This window comes from Polyodon spathula, chromosome 50 (assembly GCF_017654505.1).
Source record: "Polyodon spathula isolate WHYD16114869_AA chromosome 50, ASM1765450v1, whole genome shotgun sequence".
Taxonomy (NCBI): domain Eukaryota; kingdom Metazoa; phylum Chordata; class Actinopteri; order Acipenseriformes; family Polyodontidae; genus Polyodon; species Polyodon spathula.
This window is the reverse complement of record NC_054583.1, coordinates 352,316-374,895: the sequence shown is the minus strand read 5'-3', so window position 1 is coordinate 374,895 and position 22,580 is coordinate 352,316. Positions and strand designations below refer to the sequence as shown.

Genomic DNA, 22,580 nt, shown 5'->3' with positions numbered 1-22,580 from the left:
AGAAAGTACTGATTAGAGGAAAAACCTCAGAATGGAGTGTGGTAACCAGCGGTGTACCACAGGGATCAGTATTAGGTCCTCTGCTATTCCTAATCTACATTAATGATTTAGATTCTTGTATAGTAAGCAAACTTGTTAAATTTGCAGACGACACAAAAGTAGGAGGAGTGGCAAACACTGTTGCAGCAGCAAAGGTCATTCAAAATGATCTAGACAAGATTCAGAACTGGGCAGACACATGGCAAATGACATTTAATAGAGAAAAGTGTAAGGTACTGCACACAGGAAATAAAAATGTACATTATAAATATCATATGGGAGATACTGAAATTGGAGAAGAAATCTATGAAAAAGACCTAGGAGTTTTTGTTGACTCAGAAATGTCTTCATCTAGACAATGTGGGAAAGCTATAAAAAAGGCTAACAAGATGCTCGGATACATTGTGAAAAGTGTTGAATTTAAATCAAGGGAAGTAATGTTAAAACTGTACAATGCATTAGTAAGACCTCATCTTGAATATTGTGTTCAGTTCTGGTCACCTCGCTATAAAAAAGATATTGCTGCTCTAGAAAGAGTGCAAAGAAGAGCGACCAGAATTATTCCGGGCTTAAAAGGCATGTCATATGCAGACAGGCTAAAAGAATTGAATCTGTTCAGTCTTGAACAAAGAAGACTACGTAGCGACCTAATTCAAGCATTCAAAATTCTAAAAGGTATTGACAGTGTCGACCCAAGGGACTTTTTCAGCCTGAAAAAAGAAACAAGGACCAGGGGTCACAAATGGAGATTAGACAAAGGGGCATTCAGAACAGAAAATAGGAGGCACTTTTTTACACAGAGAATTGTGAGGGTCTGAAATCAACTCCCCAGTAATGTTGTTGAAGCTGACACCCTGGGATCCTTCAAGAAGCTGCTTGATGAGATTCTGGGATCAATAAGCTACTAACAACCAAACGAGCAAGATGGGCCGAATGGCCTCCTCTCGTTTGTAAACTTTCTTATGTTCTTATGCGGGAGGCTGGCTGAGGCTGTGAACCAAAGGGACGATGCAAAGACCACGAGTGACCTTCTAATTGTAATGCAAATAACCACTAAAACTACTGCTGCCACCTTGTAGCTGAGAATGACATTTTATCATTATACAATGAAGCCTTGAACAGCCATGCCAACGCTATATTAAATAAATAAATCAATTATTTAAACAAACAAAATGTAGTAAATCTGTGATAATAATAAGTGATGTACAATTTTACAATAAAGTTAATGTTAATTATTACATTAACTTTACGTTAAACTGACTGTTGACAATCCAGACAATTGTAAATATAGCACGTTGAAAATGTGTGCTATGCTGCAAGGTTTGGAGAAGGCGTTTCTCTAAAAGCTGTGTGTGACATTATAGAGACATCAGCCAAGATCAGCCAGCCCAGCAATCTCTGGGTAACAGAATGCAGCAATTGAAACGTGTATTCTAAACGTGTTTCCTTCAAAACCATTATCAAAATACAGTATCAGTTCACAAAAAGATCTTCCTCAGACACTTTGCTAAGGCTGCAAGCACCATAGCTTGATTTAGAAGAAGCATGTTTGCAGTTGAGAAATGCATTAAATGTTGTATAAAGGAATTATGAGAATAAAAGGAAATGTATTAATACCGTAATGTACCTAAATCGCAGTAAACCAAAAAAAGGGTATAAGACCCATCCGTCAGATCATCTCACTATGACTGGCCTAAAAGAAAAATCACACAATGCCTAACATTTTGTAACTTTGAAACACAAGTGAGTTATTTAAACTGCACCGTTATTTGATTGACAAGTTTAAAACACAGAACCTCCAAGATGGAAGAGAGTACCCCTTGGTAGAACAGAGCATGTCTCGATGGAAATTGAGTGCATAGAAAAGTAGGACAAACACAAGCTTAAATGCATTTACGATAACCAATCAGAGAAGCTCTTGGCAACTTAACAATCTTAGGACTGGTTAATTTGATAAAGAGGACAAACATACCTCCATCGGACTGTGTTAGGAGGATTTCGAATAAGATGACATACCATAAAACCACACCTCAAATTCTTACAAGCATTGAGGAAAGCATGTTTAAAAACCATAGTAAGATAACTCTTTCCAAGTATCTTGGAATTAAATACAGGTTTTAGAATGGCTTTCCAGTATTAGGTTTCATTAAGCTCAATTCCCAAATAAATATAAAACTCCAAAAATATAATTACAGTACCACAACAATTCTGTACGCAGACAAACTGATCTATCACAGCATGTGCTTCTTTGAAGGACAGGTTACCAAAACTCTTGAGGCTGAAATTGCAATTGCAGAAAGACAATTTTGAGCTGTTTTGTTAAGTTATACCGTGTAACACACTGTTTTTGGTTCCTGGGTAGTAAGTGTTATTTCCTAATTGCTTATGCCTCAAAAGTATAGAAAATGGCTATTATTCCCCACAAACTTTGCTTTTGTGACCAGGACAGTGATATTTCAAAATATCACTATTTCCAATGGGAAAAAGGGCAAATGTGTGTCTTTTCGTTCACATAAAGTCAGAAAAAAACAACATACGAATCCAAATTAACATGTATTTATACTAAAGTAATACAAAAATGACTACAAAAGATTTAGAAGTGAGTAGTTTTTCGAGATTTACAATTATACTGTATTTATAATTATATTAATAACATACCATTATAATACAATCTCATTAATAATCTGAACTGAATGTTCATGACATCTTCATCGATAGGATCTTGTTTAACATCCCAGACTCAATCCAACTATGTCTCGCTAATCGAACAGATTCAAGTTCTTGAGTACTAGCCAGCTGAGCTTCCTCCAGGGTATGGGGAATTAGAGTTAACTTCTCTCCGCAAGAAATTTAAATTGACATCTACTACTATTATAAATGCCTACAGAGATTATGTCAACAAAGTTGGATGATGAGATGAATTCCTCAAGAATTACAACCTTTGCTGAGATGTACACAACTAATACCATGCAGCTCTGCAGAATGTGAGCGAGGATTGAGCCATATGAACTTAATAATGTCTCCCACACACTCAAGAATTCTGATCTGTTGGGGATTTTCACTTATGTTTGTAAAACTGCATGGACCCCCACTTTAACAATGGGATCCCAGAATCTACACTACTACTTGGACGTGCCTTGCTGCTTGGTTTAATGGAAGGTGACTTGCGAGTTTTATGTTGATAAAATGTGTATTTATTATAATATGTGAAGTTGCAAATAATTAGTGTTGCATATATTTTCAATTAAATAAAATGGACTGGAAGAAATGGAAATTAGGTTTTGAATACTCTAGCACTACACCACTGCGGATACGCCCTCCTCTTATACACCCCTACATCTCGTATAGAACCCCACCCCACTCCCTATAATCCCCCCCCTCTGTTTCCCCTCACATTTACAGGAACACAAGAGCAGTTATGATTGTGTCTCTCTCTCTCGCATGCCCTTTCGTCTCTCATAGGGTTTGAAGCCGATGGATTTCAATGGACTGGCTGATCCATATGTCAAACTGCATCTACTGCCAGGAGCCTGCAAGGTACCTGTCTGTGTGTGTGTCTGTGTTGCAAAGTGATGTGATTACGAACAGAAGACAGACAACAAAGTCCACGATCCAAACAAACGTTTATTTTTGTAAATCATGGTCTGGCGACCACAAAGAATAGGCAATGTGTACTGCAACGGGTTACAGTCCCACAGTATAAACACCACGATCACAAGTCCAGTGTGAGTGCTACGAGCAAAGGGTGAAATACAATTTATTTGTGTACTGTTGTTCGGGTTGGTACTGGCCTTAAGCATCAGCTCCTGGTATGTGCCATCTAATAAACAAAAAAGTATAATTAGACACAGCAAAACAAACAAACACTAAACACTCACGGTACAGTTATAGTTCTCCTTTAGAGGTTCATGTCCTCTTTTGTACTGTCAGTCATGCCTCCTTGGCTAGTGAGTGCAACTGTTTCACTTCCCATCTTGGGCGATGACTTGGTGTACTGTAGCTCCGCCCCCTTTCTAGATGTCTGACTTTCACTTTTCCCTGGAATGAATTGTCAGACCATCCAGTCCGGGGCACTGTGTTCCCTTTACACCAAGATTCATTCTTTGTCAGTCTGTCTGCCTGTCTGTTGTCTGTATGTCTGCCTGTGTGTGTGTGTCTGCATGTCTGCCTGTCTGTCTGTGTGTGCTTGTTTGTTTGTCTATGTGTCTGCATGCCTGTGTTTCTGTGTGTGCTTGTCTGTTTTCTGCCTGCCTGCCTGCCTGTCTCTGTATTGTATGTATCAGAGGCGGCTGGTGGCCAACATTTCACACCTCAGATGCAGGTGGGGGGGGGGGGTGAGGTCCAGTGGTAGAAACATTGTCCATGGATTTGCTTCTCGTTGAAACTGATACAAAAAGTTTGCTCTGCGATGTCTTATCAAGGTACATTTTTTGATTACTTTGTATCAAAGTCAGGAGTGTCAGCCATTGTGTCTTTTCAATTGACACCATGGCTAAAGCATTTAATCGTTCAGTTTTCAAGCATTAAAAAAAAATACATAAAAAGCGAGATTCTGAAATAAGAGAGATATATTAAACACAACAAATGTAGTTGATAATTGAAATGTGTATTTAAGTTTAAGTTGTCCCTGAATCTAAATCAATCCCTTTGAAAGACCAGCAATAGGAAAAAATAAAAGTAGGGACTCAAACAGTAGGGATTCAATGAAATGCATACACATGGATTACGGAGTGGTGAACAAGTAGAAAACATAGAGCACTGATTAGAGGAGAAACCGGGATAATTCAAAATCATCTAGACAGCATTCAGAACTGAGCAGACACATGGCAAATGGCATTTAATAGAGAAAAGTAACTTAATGCACACAAGCAATAAAGATGTGCATTATAAATATCATATGGAAAATACTGAAATTGAAGAAGGAATCTATGAAAAAGACTTAAGAGTTTATATTGACTCAGAAATGTCTTCATCTAGGCAATGTTAGGAAGCTATAAAAAAAGGCCAATAGTGAAAAGTGTTGAATTTAAATCAAGGGAAGTAATGTTAAAAATTTACCATGCATTAGTAAGACCTCATCTTGAATATTGTGTGCAGTTCTGGTCACCCCGCTATAAAAACGATACTGCTGCTCTAGAAAGAGTGCAAAGAAGAGCAATCAGAATTATTCCGGGTTTAAAAGGCATGTCATATGCAGACAGGCTAAAAGAATCGAATCTGTTCAGTCTTGAACAAAGACGGCGATGCAGCGACCTGATTCAAGCATTCAAAATTCTAAAAGCTATTGACAATGTCGACCCAAGGGACTTTTTCAACCTGATAAAAGAAACAAGGATCAGTGGTCACAAATGGAAATTAGATAAAGGGGCATTCAGAACAGAAAATAGGAGGCACTTTTTTACACAGAGAATTGTGAGGGTCTGGAATCAACTCCCCAGTAATGTTGTTGAAGCTGACACCCTGGGATCCTTCAAGAAGCTGCTTGATGAAATTCTGGGATCAATAAGCTACTGACAACCAAACGAGCAAGATGGTCCGAATGGCCTCCTCTCGTTTGTAAACTTTCTTATGTTCTTATGAACTGGCTGCAAGTGGCACTGGGGTTTTCATTTCAACCACTGGTTGAGTATTGCATGGTGAAGGCCTCAATGTCACAGGCCATAGGAAAATGTCATAATCACTTAAAGTTTGCAAAATGGCATTTGAATGATGGATAATCATTTTGGTCAAAGGTTTTGTTGAGTGATGAAACAAAAATTGAGCTATTTGGTCACACTGATAGTGGTTATGTCTGGAGAAAGTCTGGTGAGGTGTACAAGGAAAAGAACACCATACCTTTCAAGCATGGAGGTGGTAATATCCATCTATGGGGCTGTTCTTCCTCTATTGACACAGGACATTTAGTTCCAATACATGGGAAAACAGATTCCATAACATACCAAATGATATTGGCCAATCATCTGAAACCCTCCGCTACAAAACTTGGTTTAAAGCACAACTGGATGTTCCAACACAACAACGATCCAAAGACACATCAAAATCTACTTCAGATTGGTTAAAGAAGAATAAAATCAAGGTTCTGGAATCGCCTAGTCAAAGTCCCGATCTAAATCCAATTGAAAATATTTGGTATGAGCTGAAGAAGTCTGTGCACCATTGAAATCCCCGGAATTCGAATGAATTGGAACAATTTTGCATTGAAGAATGGTCAAAAATCACTAAAGAATTATAAGCTCAAAAGCCAAAAGCTCATTGACAAATATCCTAATCGTTTAAAAGAGGTCATTATGCTAAAGGTTCCTCAACTAGCTAGCTATTAATTTCATTGTCCTTGTCAGAGTTTGAATACTTTTGAGTTAGAATTTGTGGAGTTTTACAAAAAAAATAAAAATAAATGCTGAAATAAATAACTGTAGAAATCTATTTTTTGTAACTTTTTTTCTCTCATCCACAAAGCAACACTTTTGCTAGAAAATATTTTTCATAAAATAAAAAAATATTTTTCTTTGTTTTCAAGGATTTTCTAGAAATTATACATTTCCATTGGGTAGGTAACTTTTTTACTACAGCTGTATATAGACCTAATAAAAGAATGATCAGCTACAGACAAACAGTTAAAAAATAGATAAAATAACATATTATATAAATAATATTAAAATAATACAAATATACTGTACAGCATATTTAATAAGCGATTACCCCAAACAGACAGTAGGTCAATAAATTAACAAACAAAAAAATAAGAAAATGTGCCGAACACAGCAAGGTATTACTGAGCTTAAGTTCTAGCCTTTGCTGTCTTGGCACATGCACGCTGATCTCCTAATCAAAATGTTTGTGTGTGTCTGCCTGCCTTTCTGTCTGTCTGTCTGTTTGTCTATCTGTGTCTGTCTGTCTGTCTGTGAGCCTACTCCTATTGTTTTTGATTGTTTCCTCTCTTCCAGGCAAACAAGTTGAAGACTCGGACAGTGAGGAACAGTCTGAATCCCATCTGGAACGAAACCCTGACTTACTATGGAATCACAGAGGAGGACATGGGGAGGAAAACATTGCGGTGAGGAGAGGAAAGAGTGAATCTGTCTGTCTGTCTGTCTCTCTCCTCTCTTTTTAGAGAGATTGACAGATCTAGGTCGCCCTCACAGTTGTTTTATTTTATTACCCCCCGTAGGGCAAAAGATTTTACCAACAGACTGAAGGTCAGAACCTGACATTTTAAAACAAAATGTCTCTCTCTCTCCCTCCCCCTTTCCCCTGTCTCTTATGGTACACGTCTACTGTCTATCTCCTCACTAAACTAAGACGTGTCCAGCCGACCCCCCCTTTCCCTGTATCAGTATCAGTTATTAATTTCTGCACACCAGAGCGCAATTAGCAATTAAAATGCGCTGAATGTTTTCTCACAATTGAAAGCTTGAAAATAATTAACTCCAGTGTTAATGCAATTACAGGTTGAGCAGACAAATTATCACACTATTGTGATTCATTGGCCCTGAATATCAAATTTCTTCCGGCAGTCCGAAACTTGCTGTCTCTGTCTGTTTTAACACGACTCTTTTCTATCAAAAAATGAAACACTTTTCTGCTGTTTTCCGACATTTGGAATGGGTGCAATTTACACAAAGGAGGCGGAATAACTATTCAGTATTTAAACGGACAGGTGGGATTGAAAGGTAATAAAGGTGGAGAAAAACAAAACAGATGTGTTTCAGGAGATATGGAGATGCAAGAGAAGATGCATTTAATAGAACCTCATAAGAACATCAGGACAAAGAGAAAAGGGAAGTTAGAGAGCTCATTTTAATGTAGCCTGTTTTCTTTAATGTAGCCTATGTATGTTCTGTATTTAATGTAGCTGGACAAAAAGAAATTAGCCTAGGTTATGTTCAAATTAATTAAATTATATTTCATATACCTGGTATATGAATACACATAGTTATATATATATATATAATATATATATATCTATATAAGATATATATATATATATATATACACACACACACACACACACACACACACACACACACACACACACACACACACACACACACACACACATTTATTTCTATATTTGTTTATTTATTCATTTACAGTGCCTATAGAAAGTCTGCACCCCCTTTCAAAATGTTCACCTTTTGTTACCTTATAGCCTGGAATTAAAATGCATTAAAATACTTTTTTTTAAATTTATCCACACATCTGAAACGACAACTTCCAAGAGAAAAAAATATTCTAGAAATTTGTAGAAAATTAATTAAAAATAAAAGCTGAAATAGCTTGGTTGGATAAGTGTCCACCCCCCTTGTAATAGCAATCCTAAATTAGCTCAGGTGTAACCAATTACCTTCAAAATCACACACCAAGTTAAGTGGCCTCCACCTGTGTTAAATTGTAATGATTCACATGATTTCAGGATAAATTCAACAGTTCCTGTAGGTTCCCTCTGCTGGGTAGTGCATTTCAAAGCAAAGACTCAACCATGAGTACCAGGGCGCTTTCAAAACAACTCCGGGACAAAGTTGTTGAAAAGCACAGATCAGGGGGTGAGTATAAAAAATATCAAAGGCCTTAAATATCCCTTGGAGCACAGTCAAGACGATATAAGAAATGGAAGGTGTATGGCACCACCAAAACCCTGCCTAGATCAGGCTGTCCCTCGAAACTGGGTGACTGCGCAAGAAGGAAACTGATCAGAGAGGCTACCAAGAGGCCAATGGCAACTTTGCAAGAACTACAGGCTTTTATGGCCAAGACTGTGTGCAAGTGACAACAATAAGAAAGCCCACCTTGAATCCCATTTGAAGTATGCAAAAAAAAAACTCAGGAGATTCTGTAGCCATGTGGCAAAGAGTGTTATGGTCTGACAAAACTAAAATTGAACTTTTTGACCTAAATGCAAAGTGTTATGTTGGCGCAAACCCAACACAGCGCATCATTGAAAGAACACCATCCCTACTGTGAAGCATGGTGGTGGCAGCATCATGTTATGGGGATGTTTCTCATTAGCAGGGACTGGGACACTTGTCAGGATAGAATTGAAAATGAATGGAGCAAAGTACAGAGAAAAAGTACAGAGAAGTCCTTGAGGAAAACCTGCTGCCCTCAGCAAGAAAGCTGAAACTGAGATGGAAGTTCACTTTTCATAAGAACATAAGAACATAAGAAAGTTTACAAACGAGAGGAGGCCATTCGGCCCATCTTGCTCGTTTGGTTGTTAGTGACGACCCAAAGCATACAGCCAAAGCTACACTGGAGTGGCTAAGGAACAAAAAGGTAACTGTCCTTGAGTGGCACAGTCAGAGCCCCAACCTAAATCCAATTGAAAATTTGTGGTATGACTTGAAGATTGCTGTCATCAACGCTCCCAAAGGAACTTGACAGAGTTTGAACAGCTTTGTAAAGAAGAATGGTCAAATATTGCCAAATCTCATAGCTGTAATTGCTGCCAAAGGTGTTTCAGGGGGGTGGAGACTTATCCAATTCTGATCTTTCAGTTTTGTATTTTTAATATATAATTTTTTTTCTCAATAATTTTTTTTCCCCTTAACTGTGTTGAGTATGGTGTGTAGATAAGTGGGGAAAAAAATCCCCATTTAAATGCATACAACTCTGAGGCACTGACACAACAAAATGTAAAAAAAAAGCAAGGGGTATAGACTTTCTATAGGCACTGTATGTATTACTTACACTAGTTTATTTTTTTTCGTTTTGGCATAAATATCTTCCATACCCAATTGTAGTTTATGAAAATGAATAACATGTGGGTGTACAGCAGGATATCACCGGTGGGAAAAAGTAATAGTAAGTCATATTTAGATTTCCAGAAAGCTTTTGACAAAGTCCCGCACAAAAGATTAATTCTCAAACTGAACGCAGTTGGGATTCAAGGAAACACATGTACATGGATTAGGGAGTGGTTAACATGTAGAAAACAGAAAGTACTGATTAGAGGAAAAACCTCAGAATGGAGTGTGGTAACCAGCGGTGTACCACAGGGATCAGTATTAGGTCCTCTGCTATTCCTAATCTACATTAATGATTTAGATTCTGGTATAGTAAGCAAACTTGTTAAATTTGCAGACGACACAAAAGTAGGAGGAGTGGCAAACACTGTTGCAGCAGCAAAGGTCATTCAAAATGATCTAGACAAGATTCAGAACTGGGCAGACACATGGCAAATGACATTTAATAGAGAAAAGTGTAAGGTACTGCACGCAGGAAATAAAAATGTACATTATAAATATCATATGGGAGATATTGAAATTGGAGAAGGAATCTATGAAAAAGACCTAGGAGTTTTTGTTGACTCAGAAATGTCTTCATCTAGGCAATGTGGGGAAGCTATAAAAAAGGCTAACAAGATGCTCGGATACATTGTGAAAAGTGTTGAATTTAAATCAAGGGAAGTAATGTTAAAACTGTACAATGCACTAGTAAGACCTCATCTTGAATATTGTGTGCAGTTCTGGTCACCTCGCTATAAAAAAGATATTGCTGCTCTAGAAAGAGTGCAAAGAAGAGCGACCAGAATTATTCCGGGCTTAAAAGGCATGTCATATGCAGACAGGCTAAAAGAATTGAATCTGTTCAGTCTTGAACAAAGAAGACTACGTGGCGACCTAATTCAAGCATTCAAAATTCTAAAAGGTATTGACAGTGTCGACCCAAGGGACTTTTTCAGCCTGAAAAAAGAAACAAGGACCAGGGGTCACAAATGGAGTTTAGAAAAAGGGGCATTCAGAACAGAAAATAGGAGGCACTTTTTTACACAGAGAATTGTGAGGGTCTGGAATCAACTCCCCAGTAATGTTGTTGAAGCTGACACCCTGGATCCTTCAAGAAGCTGCTTGATGAGATTTTGGGATCAATAAGCTACTAACAACCAAACGAGCAAGATGGGCCGAATGGCCTCCTCTCGTTTGTAAACTTTCTTATGTTCTTATGTTCTTATGTTCTTATGTCAATTACCGTACGTACTGAGGAGCTTGACTGACAGGATGCTTGACTCTAAATCCTCTTTAACTTTGTCACATAAATACAATATCATAGCCTTCTGCGTTCAATATCTTTGTAGCACTTGCTCTTCTGTAAGGTCCAAACAGCTGATTTATTTTAGCATTGAGCCTGTTTGAAATATGTTCCCACCTCCTTAGGACTCTTTGAAACAGGCACAATCACTTTAGATGGAAAATACACACTCCGACCGCTTCAACCTTTTGATTTTTGCATGGGAGGTATGTTAATTAGCTACCCGCTTTGCATAAGATTCCTCATGCTGTTGGAATTGAGGTTTTGCGACTGTTCTCATCCTTCTTGGCTTAGCTCACAATACGAAAAACAGTCAGAAAGTTAAAACCCTGCAACAAAAGCCCTCCCCGATGGTTGAAAAAGCTTTGATACCCAGGGCAAATCATAGGCGGCGTGTGAGTCTTTCGTATACAGTATCAGCGTTAGTATTTCAATAAAGGGATCACGCTGTAATTCGGTTGCTGGTAAGAATGTTGATTTGTACCTTCAGTGCTTCCATACACATTTGTTGACAGTGACGTGTGGATGAGCTGTACTGGGGCTTGTAGTTTTTATCAAATTTATACCAGGTATCTCTTCTTATGAAAACTTTTAATTGTTTTGTTTTGTTTTATGCATAGGCCTACGTGTTAATAATAAGCTTTCTTTCAGTAAAACAAACAATTGGGCTATTTTTTTGGCTATTTTTGAAGTGACTTTGAGCTATAAACCCAGCAGAAATCTGGCAACCCTGCTAGTATTCCACACTTTTCCCCCTGCATTTATTGAACAATGTACAGTAAGATATATACACATATATAGATATATACAGATACACATACACACATATACATGTATATATATATATATATATATATATATATATATATATATATATATATATATATATATATATATATATATAAAATAAGATGTGGGATTTTTTTTATTACTCTATTATCAGCGAACACTAAGTTTCATTCATTGTGTTGAGTTTGAAAAATAGTCAGACTGACAAACACAAATAAAATCTGTAAACCGGATTCATTCTCCTGCGTCTTTTTGATAACTTGTATAATTTATAGCACAAAACAGACCTCGAAACCATTCAGGGACGCTACATATATATTTCACATTGTTTTTTTCACACCAATTTAATTACATTATTAATACTGACTATTAAGCTTCTAAACACACACTTACTATTGTACTTATAATCAAGAGGCATTCCGCGTATTTAATAAGGTATATTTGCAAATAAATAAATAAATAACTGTACTCTTACTGTAAACTTTTAAATATCTATATTGGGCTCAGATCGGCGGGAAGAATTAACCTTAAACCAGCCAAGCATTGTCTCCTCGAATGACATTGAAATGCTACTAAATCCTGTATTTTGGACCTTGGTGATACTGCAACAGGACCATCACAGCCTTGTATACCTGTGTATCTGAAAACTGTCTTTGGTAAGCCATTCATTTTCATCAGAATATTAAAATAGGTTTTCATATTTAGAGCACAGTTAGCAGCAGATGTTCAAAAGACCCCGCTTTCACTGAAAATGGAGTGAATGAAAGAAAAAACTTCAGAAGCATTCATAATCTGGCAACAAACTGCGTTCTGAAAGGTGGCATTTGTTCAAACAGTTGAAGGATGTATTCTGACTAGTGTCACATGCAGATATCAAATTCTCACAAAACAGTGGTGCATAAAAATATTTTGCGACAAGTTCTGTAAAATCAGATTCAGATCAAGCTGTTTGTATAAATAACAGCAATTTGAATAAATGTAGAAATTGTGAAGAGGATGTTCCAGGCAAGGCAATGAGAAAAAATGAGTCAGAGTTTTTGTTGGCTGCCTCCTGCAGCGGTATGGGGGGCATTGAAATGCACCTAAATCCTGGATCTGACTACAGTGTTGATTTTGATATCCCAGCTGCCCTAGAGATCTGGTGGTTGTGCAGTAGAAAAACGAGAAATATGTTTGTTAGACCTGCTTTGTGTGCTTGCGGGGAAAAAAAATCGATCTTCTCTCACAAATATTTTTTGTATTGGTCAGAACAATTTCTGTGAGGGTTTGGGCAATTTATTTTGGGGAGGCTTAGCTCCCCAAGCCTCTTACAATATCTTTAAACCCACCGCCTCTCTTCTCCTCTCTCCCTCCTCACTCCCCTCCTCTCTCCGCCTTTCCCCTCTCCTCTTCTCTCTCCTCTCTTCTCTCCTCCTTTCCCCTCACCTCTCTCCTCTCTCTCCTCCTTTCTCTCTTCTCTCTTCCCCTCACCCCTCTCCTCTCCCCTCTCATTCCTCTCTCCCCCTCATCTCTCCTCTTTCCCTCTCTTCTCTCCCCTCCTCTCTTCCTTTTCTCCTCTCTTCTCCCTTCTCCTCTGCTCCCCTCACTCCTCTCCTCTTTCCTCTCTCCCTCTCCTCTCCTCTGCTCACTTCTCTTTTCCTCTCTTCTCTCTCCCCCTTTTCTCTCTCTTTCCCTCACCCCTCTCCTCTCCTCTCCCCTTCCTCTCTCCCCTCCTCTCCACTTTCCCTCTCTTCTCTCCCCTCCTCTCTTCCTTCTCTCCTATCTTCTCCCTTCTCTTCTCTCATCTCCTCTTTCCCCTCTCTCCTATTTTCCTCTTTTCTCTCTCCCCCTCTTTCCTCTCATCTCTCCTCTCCTCTCCCTTCTCCTCTTTCCCCTCTCTCTTCTCTCCTCTCATTAAGAATGCTCATGCCCCACTGCTATAATTAAATTCGATCAATTACATTTCTTATTAAATTAAATTTGCCACTTTGTAACCTTTTGCGATATTTTAATCAGCCTCATTCTCAGTTCACAGATCCCACCCCCCTGATTTGATGTTATAATTTTGTTTTTATTAATTCAACTGTGGAATGTCTCTCTATATATAAGTATACAGCAGTGTGCAAATGTATTAGAACACCTCAAGCAACACTCCAGATAAGGATTTGGGTCTAGGAGCAACTTACTATCTAATTTTAACACTGAGAGTAAATTGTATTTTCAGGGGGTAAAATGCACATTACCTTGAAGTCATGAGTAATCTCGATAAATACTCTACAATCTTAAATGTAATGGGGTGGTGTGAACAAGTGGTTTGCAGGTGACAGTTGAAGCAAGTACTCCAAACAACGACAGACACAAAGTTCACGGTTTAAATTGTTCTTTTAATGCTGTTCAGTTTGAAATTAAATAATAGTACTGGCTGTACACAGCGATGTGTATCGCCAGCATATAAACCACAGGATTTAGTCCTGAAATAATACAACAACCATAACACACAGCACAGACACCGTCACTCATCCTGATAGCAAGTGCTCTAGTGGAGGTGCAGTGCATTACAATAATAGAGAAACAGTAGTGTAGGGTAGTCTGAGTTTAGTGCTGGCCTGTAGTGTAATACAGACAGTATGATACACAAACAAAAGACAACACTCACAATATGTTTCAACACCAAGCCATTGTGTATCGTCTGTTAACATCATTATTTACTGTTTTGTCATCGGATTATAAAAATAAACTTTCATTTCACCAGTACTTTGTTGTCTGTCATTGTCTTGAGCACTGCATTTCCCCTGCACACTGCAACTACTTTGCCAATAGAGACAAACTGAAATCAGAAAGATAAGATTTGAACCAGGATAGGACAAGACCAGACAGTCCAACTGTGCTTTCAAGACAATTCAGTAGGATGGAATGGTCTACAGTATGAAAGGCAGTATAAAAATTAAAACTGATGGAAAGCCCAAGCAGAGCTTACCACCAGATCATTCATAACTCTGACAAGGGCTGTCTCAGATTAATATTAACTTAATATTTTTATTTATGAACATCATAAATAACATCTTCAGTGCAGAAACACCGTATTTGCATTCAAAAAGAGCACATATACATAAACATGAAAATCTGTAATAAAATAATCTTCTGTGTAAACAGGCATAGAAAGCTGTATGCACATATAAAATTATAAAACATAAATAGCATATAACATAACTTATGCAATGTGAAAGCGCTTTTAGTGAAGCAGAGTTCAAAGGCTCTGTCTGTTTGTTCAGAGTTCTATTACAGCTTTCACAGAACAATCTGCACAGAAAACACGCTTCAACTGTACCAGTGCATTTACCACAGACTGCCTTTTCACAACGAGCGCAGACATCAAAAGTTCTCTTTTTATTGCATTTAGCAACCTGGCATTGTCTTTTATTCTGTGTGCCAATGGGTGCAGTGCTGGCTGAAGGTTGAGGGGCATTTGCCAGCCGGCTTTCGTGTCTCTTATCACAATGTTTCTGCTGTAGCTCGGGGGCTTGCTGCAAAATGAAGTCCCAAGTGATTGTGTTGCCGGTGCACTCCTTGTACAAAACCAAAGCGCTGATGGCTGCCAGGTCCAAAACAGTAGAAAAAAACAGCCACAGGCCACCTGCAAGTACCATCTTTGACAGAGTACAGCCGTGCCATTTGATCCAGTATATCCACACCATACTCTGTTGTGTTGTAAAAGTCTCTGGTTTTCGTTTAGCATCAGTCCCAATTGTCTCTGATTTGTGCAGAGCTTAGAATAAGCACATTTTTAATTTTTTTTTTACACCTGTAAGTAATGTAGCTATATCACACTGTATTGTGATTCAATGTGTATATTTTGTGACAACTGCTAATAATAATAATAATAATAATAATAATAATAATGTGTAGAATAATTTTCTTTTCATTTCTGCAGCTGAAACACCATATGGATATTTAATTCAAATATTTAGTAACACTTCAGAACGGACATGCACGAGGTATTCACATACGCAGAGATATTTCAATTTGAACTGCAAACGCATTCAAAAAGCGACTATGGTGGTGCTAGTGTTAAAGAAGGTGTCTGTGGAATCTTATATATTTATAACACAGGCTAGCACTGGAATGTGAAACAAGCAATGTGATTGGTCGAGCAAGCTTCCAGCTGTCTGTATACTGGATGGATACGGACAGTTGGAGTCTTGTCACACATTCGAAATCACTGCACTGCCTCACATAATTTAAAGTATCGGTAACCATCTTGTGTACAGTTACAGATGTACAGTAACTATGAAACTGAGAGACCAATTACCAGCAAAAAATTAGTAAGAAGACATGCCGAGATGGATGAAGAACAATTAAATGAACTGAAAGATAACAAAAAAGAAAATATAGCAAAAAGATAAAGTTGTCTTTAGACTCACTCACCCTGCCTTTGTCACTTCAAATAATGTAATTTTAGCGGTTTGTAAATGCTACAGAAAAACACAAAAAGTCTGTTCTGCACATTATCCACCCGTCTCTGACACAGACCTTGTGAAATGACTGAAATGAAAGACATCGTTGAATGTATTTTTATTCCTCCCATATGTTGTGCTCAAACAGTGTGTCTGCACTGTCAGTGACTGGAAAAAAATAATAACTCTGTGCCATCTCAACCCCATGCCATCTCAACTCCACCCTCTACAGTATCTTTTCAATGGCAATGTACATAATATCAAAAATAAAGATATACTTTCTTTTGCATATGTCAGCTTGTGTAGTTCAGGGGGCGTGCAGCAGGGGGCTTCCAATTTCCTGTCAATTAGTACCTATTTTCTATTTAAGCAGTGAACACTTGCACCTTCGCTGTCTAGCATTTCATTTTTCTAGCAAACGCTCAGAAGCCGTCTTTTCGTGCTTCACCGCTAATTTACACTTTGTTGCCTTTCACTGGAGGTCAATTCTCTGCACAGCGCTCCCAAGATATTATCAAATATTTTCCTACCTGCTCCGGTGCTGCTTCTCATCATTCAGCTTCTCCATTCGGCTGCAGGAGCTCCAGCATTAGTCTTTCCTGCTCTTTCCAGCCTCCAGCCCAGCAACATAAGAACATAAGAACATAAGAAAGTTTACAAATGAGAGGAGGCCATTCGGCCCATCTTGCTCGTTTGGTTGTTAGTAGCTTATTGATCCAAGAATCTCATCAAGCAGCTTCTTGAAGTTGTGCAAGAACTATCTGGCGAAGAAGGAAAGTGAAGGACAACTCAATCTAATGACCTAGCCTGCCCAGTCTCCAGACCTCAATCCCATAGAACTTGTATGGGACGAACTGAACAGAAGAGTCAAAGCAAAGCTACCCACAAGTGCTCTGCATCTCTGGGAATTGCTGCAGAAGAGCTGGGAAGACATGTCGGGTGATTTCCTTCTGAAACTTGTTAACCGAATGCCTTGTGTATGTGAGGCTGATATTAAGGCAAAGGGCGGCTATTTTGAGGAATCCAAGATTTAGAGACAATTTTCAGTTTTCTTGAACATTGCTTTGATACTCTTTATGTTTTGTTTTGTATATTGTAACATGTGTCTTCATTTTCAAGTGTTTATAGAAACGTATACGACAATTGTCAATTATGAAAAAACCTAGTTTCCAGCAAGTGTACTCAAACTTTTGACTGGTACTGTAAATCTGACTAACTTTGGCCCTTACCATCAGAGCAAAGTTGTCAGCACACAGGTTTTAGAGGCACATCATGCCACGGTTAAAATAAATTCCTGAAGACCTCTGGGAAAAAAGTTGTTGATGCCTGCAGGCCTCTCTCACCTCGGCTAAGGTCAGTGTTCATGACTCCACCATCAGAAAGACACTGGGCAAAAATGGGATTCATGGCAGAGTAGCAAGGTGGAAACCACTGCTCACTAAGAAGAACATGAATGCTCGTCTCAAGTTTGCCAAAAAGCACCTGGATGATCCTCAAGAGTTCTGGAACAATGTTCTATTGACAGATGAGTCAAAAGTGGAACTTTGTGGCCAACATGGGCCCCGTTATGTCTGACAAAAACCAAACACTGCATTCCACAGTAAGAACCTCATACCAAAAGTCAAGCATGGTGGTGGTAGTGTCATGTTTTGGGGATGCTTTGCTGCATCAGGACCTGGACGACTTGCCATCATTGAAGGAACCATGAATTCTGCTCTGTATCAGAGAATTTTACAGGAGAATGTCAGGCCGTCCGTCCGTGAGCTGAAGCTGAAGTGCAGCTGGGTCATGCAGCAAGACAATGATCCGAAACACACAAGCAAGTCTACATCAGAATGGTTGAAGAACAAGAAATTTAAAGTTTTGGAATGGCCTAGTTGAAGTTTAGACCTAAACCCCATTGAGATGTTGTGGCAGGACCTGATATGAGCAGTTTATGCTCGAAAACCCACAAATGTCACTGAGTTGAAGCAGTTCTGCATGAAGGAGTGGGCCAAAATTCCTCCACGGCGCTGTGAGAGACTGATCAATAACTACAGGAAGTGTTTGGTTGCAGTTATTGCTGCTAAAGGTGGTGTAACCAGTTATTGAGTCTAAGGGGGCAATTACTTTTTCACACGGGGGCACTGGGTGTTGCATAACTTTATTTAATAAATAAATGAATTAAGCATGAAAATGTTGTGTTATTTGTTGACTCAGGATCCCTTTTATCTAATATTAGATTTTGGTTGAATATCTGATAACATTCAGTGTCAGAAATATGCAAAAAATGCCGAAAATCTGACAGGGGGCAAATACTTTTTCACGGTACTGTAATTAATAGTAGCATCATAAATACTGCATGGTCAGATGAGGGACAAAACCTGACGATAACAAATGTCTAATAAAACTAAAAAACAATTTCCCTTCCTCTCGGGCTGTTCCGTGTGTTCTCTAAACTCTCTCAGTCTCACTGCTGGTATTGATTTCCTCCGATCAGCTCAGCCTTGCTGTCTGCGCTGTGTCTGCTGTAATCTTCAGGAACAATGTTTCTAAATATAACTACGCCGATTTTATCTACACTAAGTAAAAACAACCTTGATGTTTGTTATTATGTGATGAACGTCTAATAAAAACAGTTGCTTTAAAAAAAAAAAACTTTTTCTAAATTGTGCTACAAGGAGTCAGACATGAACACTTATTTAGGGCAGGCTCATTTTGTAAAATACACATCAATTAGCTTGTACTCTCTACTATTTTACTTCACTGTGATGACAATAAACAAATACATGTATTAAATCATATGTCAGCATAATATTATGAACTATCTACACAGCATGAATTACCACAGCTCTTTCTGGAAAAGTTTATTTTTCTTTTAAATTATTATTGTTACCGCATTAGCAACAATGTGGTGTCTGAGCAACAGCACTTGAAACGAATACAATCAGACAGTGAGCAGGGCTTCTACAGGGATTGCAATAAACAGATTCCCACACACGCCAAATTACTGTAAAGTAACAAATGTACATATAATGCTTACTTTCAACTGACTATTCAATGCTGAACATAAAATCATACGCTCCCATAAACAATCCGACAAGGCGACCCTACAAAGGGTAAATGGAATCACATGTCAATTTTACCAAACAGATCAGAGATAACTCAATCATTTTAGTTATTTATTTTTTGTTGCGGTTTCGTTATAGTTATTATTAATGAGTAGGATTTATTTTCGTTATTAGACATTTTAAAAACAAAACAGGCGTTGCCTCTGCAGAATCTGATAAAAGTGTCTCTAGCCATTCCTTAAAATCATGCCCACCTCGACTTGGTCGTTTGATTTATTAACAAAAAAAGCACTTATTCACTGAAAATTCATAAAACTTACCTCAGCTAATAACTCGCACCACCACAGCGTGCTTCAAATATTGTAGTTCATGTTGCCCTGACAGCAGCTGCACGAAGCGCCAGAAATGGAAGCGCACTATGATTGGCCGAAAATTTGTTGTATCCAGCCGGTCAACAAGTCACAACGTGTTTTAGATAGCTGCTGATTCTAAACTATACATAGATTAGAAACTGACTAAAAACTGCCAATTTTGAAAATTCTGTGAGATTTTTTTTACTAATGCGCGTGAGTGTGAGAATAGGGCCAAATGCGTGAGTCTCCCACTCAATGCGTGAGTGTTGGCAGCTCTGCCACGATACCTTTTATTTATTTTTAAATGGAGGTTGGATTGTCAGCTAAACTCAAAACCTGATTGGGTACAAAATGTCAGTGATGGATAGTACACAGTGCATTACTCAGAAGTGTGAGGGCAGGTGGTCAGGGAGGGCAAATGCAGGGCAGATGCTTGTGCTAGTTACGCCACTGACTGCTGTTATTCTCCTATAAAAAATAATGGATTGTTTTGAAAACTACACTACCCAGAAACCCAGAAATGACACTTGTATATGTTTGTGTGTTTATTTGGATCATTGGATAATGAGAAAACAGATGGTTTTGTGGGCGATACGCTGATGGACTGTCTTTCTCTGCTGCGGCGCTGCCTATGTGCTGTGTGAGTCGAGTTTAAAAAAGTAACTAGCGGTTTTGTGAGATCTGTTCTATGGAATAATTTTGGAGTTGTTTATACAGAAAAGTGAAAAGTACGATTGTCAACCCCCAATTAAAAAAAAACTTAATTGATTACATAAGAACATAAGAAAGGTTACAAATGAGAGGAGGCCATTCGGCCCATCTTGCTCATTTGGTTGTTAGTAGCTTATTGATCCCAAAATCTCATCAAGCAGCTTCTTGAAGGATCCCAGGGTGTCAGCTTCAACAACATTACTGGGGAGTTGATTCCAGACCCTCACAATTCTCTGTGTAAAAAAGTGTCTCCTATTTTCTGTTCTGAATGCCCCTCTGTCTAATCTCCATTTGTGACCCCTGGTCCTTGTTTCTTTTTTCAGGTCGAAAAAGTCCCTTGCGTCGACACTGTCAATACCTTTTAGAATTTTGAATGCTTGAATTAGGTCGCCACGTAGTCTTCTTTGTTCAAGACTGAACAGATTCAATTCTTTTAGCCTGTCTGCATATGACATGCCTTTTAAACCTGGAATAATTCTGGTCGCTCTTCTTTGCACTCTTTCTACAGCAGCAATATCTTTTTTATAGCGAGGTGACCAGAACTGCACACAATATTCAAGATGAGGTCTTACAAGTGCATTGTACAGTTTTAACATTACTTCCCTTGATTTAAATTCAACACTTTTCACAATGTATCCGAGCATCTTGTTAGCCTTTTTTATAGCTTTCTCACATTGTCTAGATGAAGACATTTCTGAGTCAACAAAAACTCCTAGGTCTTTTTCATAGATTCCTTCTCCAATTTCAATATCTCCCATATGATATTTATAATGTACATTTTTATTTCCTGCGTGCAGTACCTTACACTTTTCTCTATTAAATGTCATTTGCCATGTATCTGCCCAGTTCTGAATCTTGTCTAGATCATTTTGAATGACCTTTGCTGCTGCAACAGTGTTTGCCACTCCTCCTACTTTTGTGTCGTCTGCAAATTTAACAAGTTTGCTTACTATACCAGAATCTAAATCATTAATGTAGATTAGGAATAGCAGAGGACCTAATACTGATCCCTGTGGTACACCGCTGGTTACCACACTCCATTCTGAGGTTTTTCCTCTAATCAGTACTTTCTGTTTTCTACATGTTAACCACTCCCTAATCCATGTACATGTGTTTCCTTGAATCCCAACTGCGTTCAGTTTGAGAATTAATCTTTTGTGCGGGACTTTGTCAAAAGCTTTCTGGAAATCTAAATAAACCATGTCATATGCTTTGCAATTATCCATTATCGATGTTGCATCCTCAAAAAAATCAAGCAAGTTAGTTAGGCACGATCTCCCTTTCCTAAAACCATGTTGACTGTCTCCCAGTACCCTGTTACCATATAGGTAATTTTCCATTTTGGCTCTTATTATAGTTTCCATAAGTTTGCATATAATAGAAGTCAGGCTTACTGGTCTGTAGTTACCTGGTTCAGTTTTGTTTCCCTTTTTGTGGATCGGTATTACGTTTGCAATTTTCCAGTCTGTCGGTACCACCCCTGTGTCAAGAGACTGCTGCATGATCTTGGTTAGCGGTTTGTAAATTACTTCTTTCATTTCTTTGAGTACTACTGGGAGGATCTCATCCGGCCCAGGGGATTTGTTTATTTTAAGAGCTCCTAGTCCCTTTAACACTTCTGCCTCAGTTATGCTAAAGTTATTTAAAACTGGATAGGAACTGGATGACATGTGGGGCATGTTGTCAGTATCTTCCTTTGTAAAAACTTGTGAAAAGTAATCATTTAACATATTTGCTATTTTTTTTCTTCATCTACGATTTTGCCATTTGTATCTCTTAAACATTTAATCTCCTCTTTGAATGTTCTCTTGCTGTTGTAATATTGGAAAAACATTTTGGAATTGGTTTTAGCTCCCTTAGCAATGTTCATTTCTATTTCTCTCTTGGCCTTTCTAACTTCCTTTTTGACTTGCATTTGCAGTTCTGTGTACTCTTTCTGTGTACTTTCTTTTTGGTCCTTTTTTAATGCTCTGTAAAGTGCCTTTTTTCGCTGAATATTTTTTTTAATTGATCTATTAAACCATTTTGGCAATTTAGTTTTACATTTAGATTTGTCTACTTTAGGGATATAATTGTTTTGCGCCTCTAGTACTACGTTTTTGAAGAACAACCATCCTTCTTCTGTGGGTGTTTTCTCTATTTTACTCCAATCTACTTCTGTTAGTCTCTGTTTCATA

General features: G+C 38.3%; 1 protein-coding gene across 1 annotated transcript in view; it reads left to right on the top strand.

Annotated features, from left to right (window-relative positions):
• The window catches only part of doc2a (double C2-like domains, alpha), a 64,188-nt gene that overhangs the window by 13,982 nt on the left and 27,626 nt on the right, over positions 1 to 22,580 (top strand). The window contains exons 4-5 of the mRNA XM_041238710.1: positions 3,502 to 3,576; positions 6,984 to 7,093. Coding sequence (XP_041094644.1) covers positions 3,502 to 3,576; positions 6,984 to 7,093 — 185 coding nt within the window. The remainder of the gene's footprint in view (positions 1 to 3,501; positions 3,577 to 6,983; positions 7,094 to 22,580) is intronic.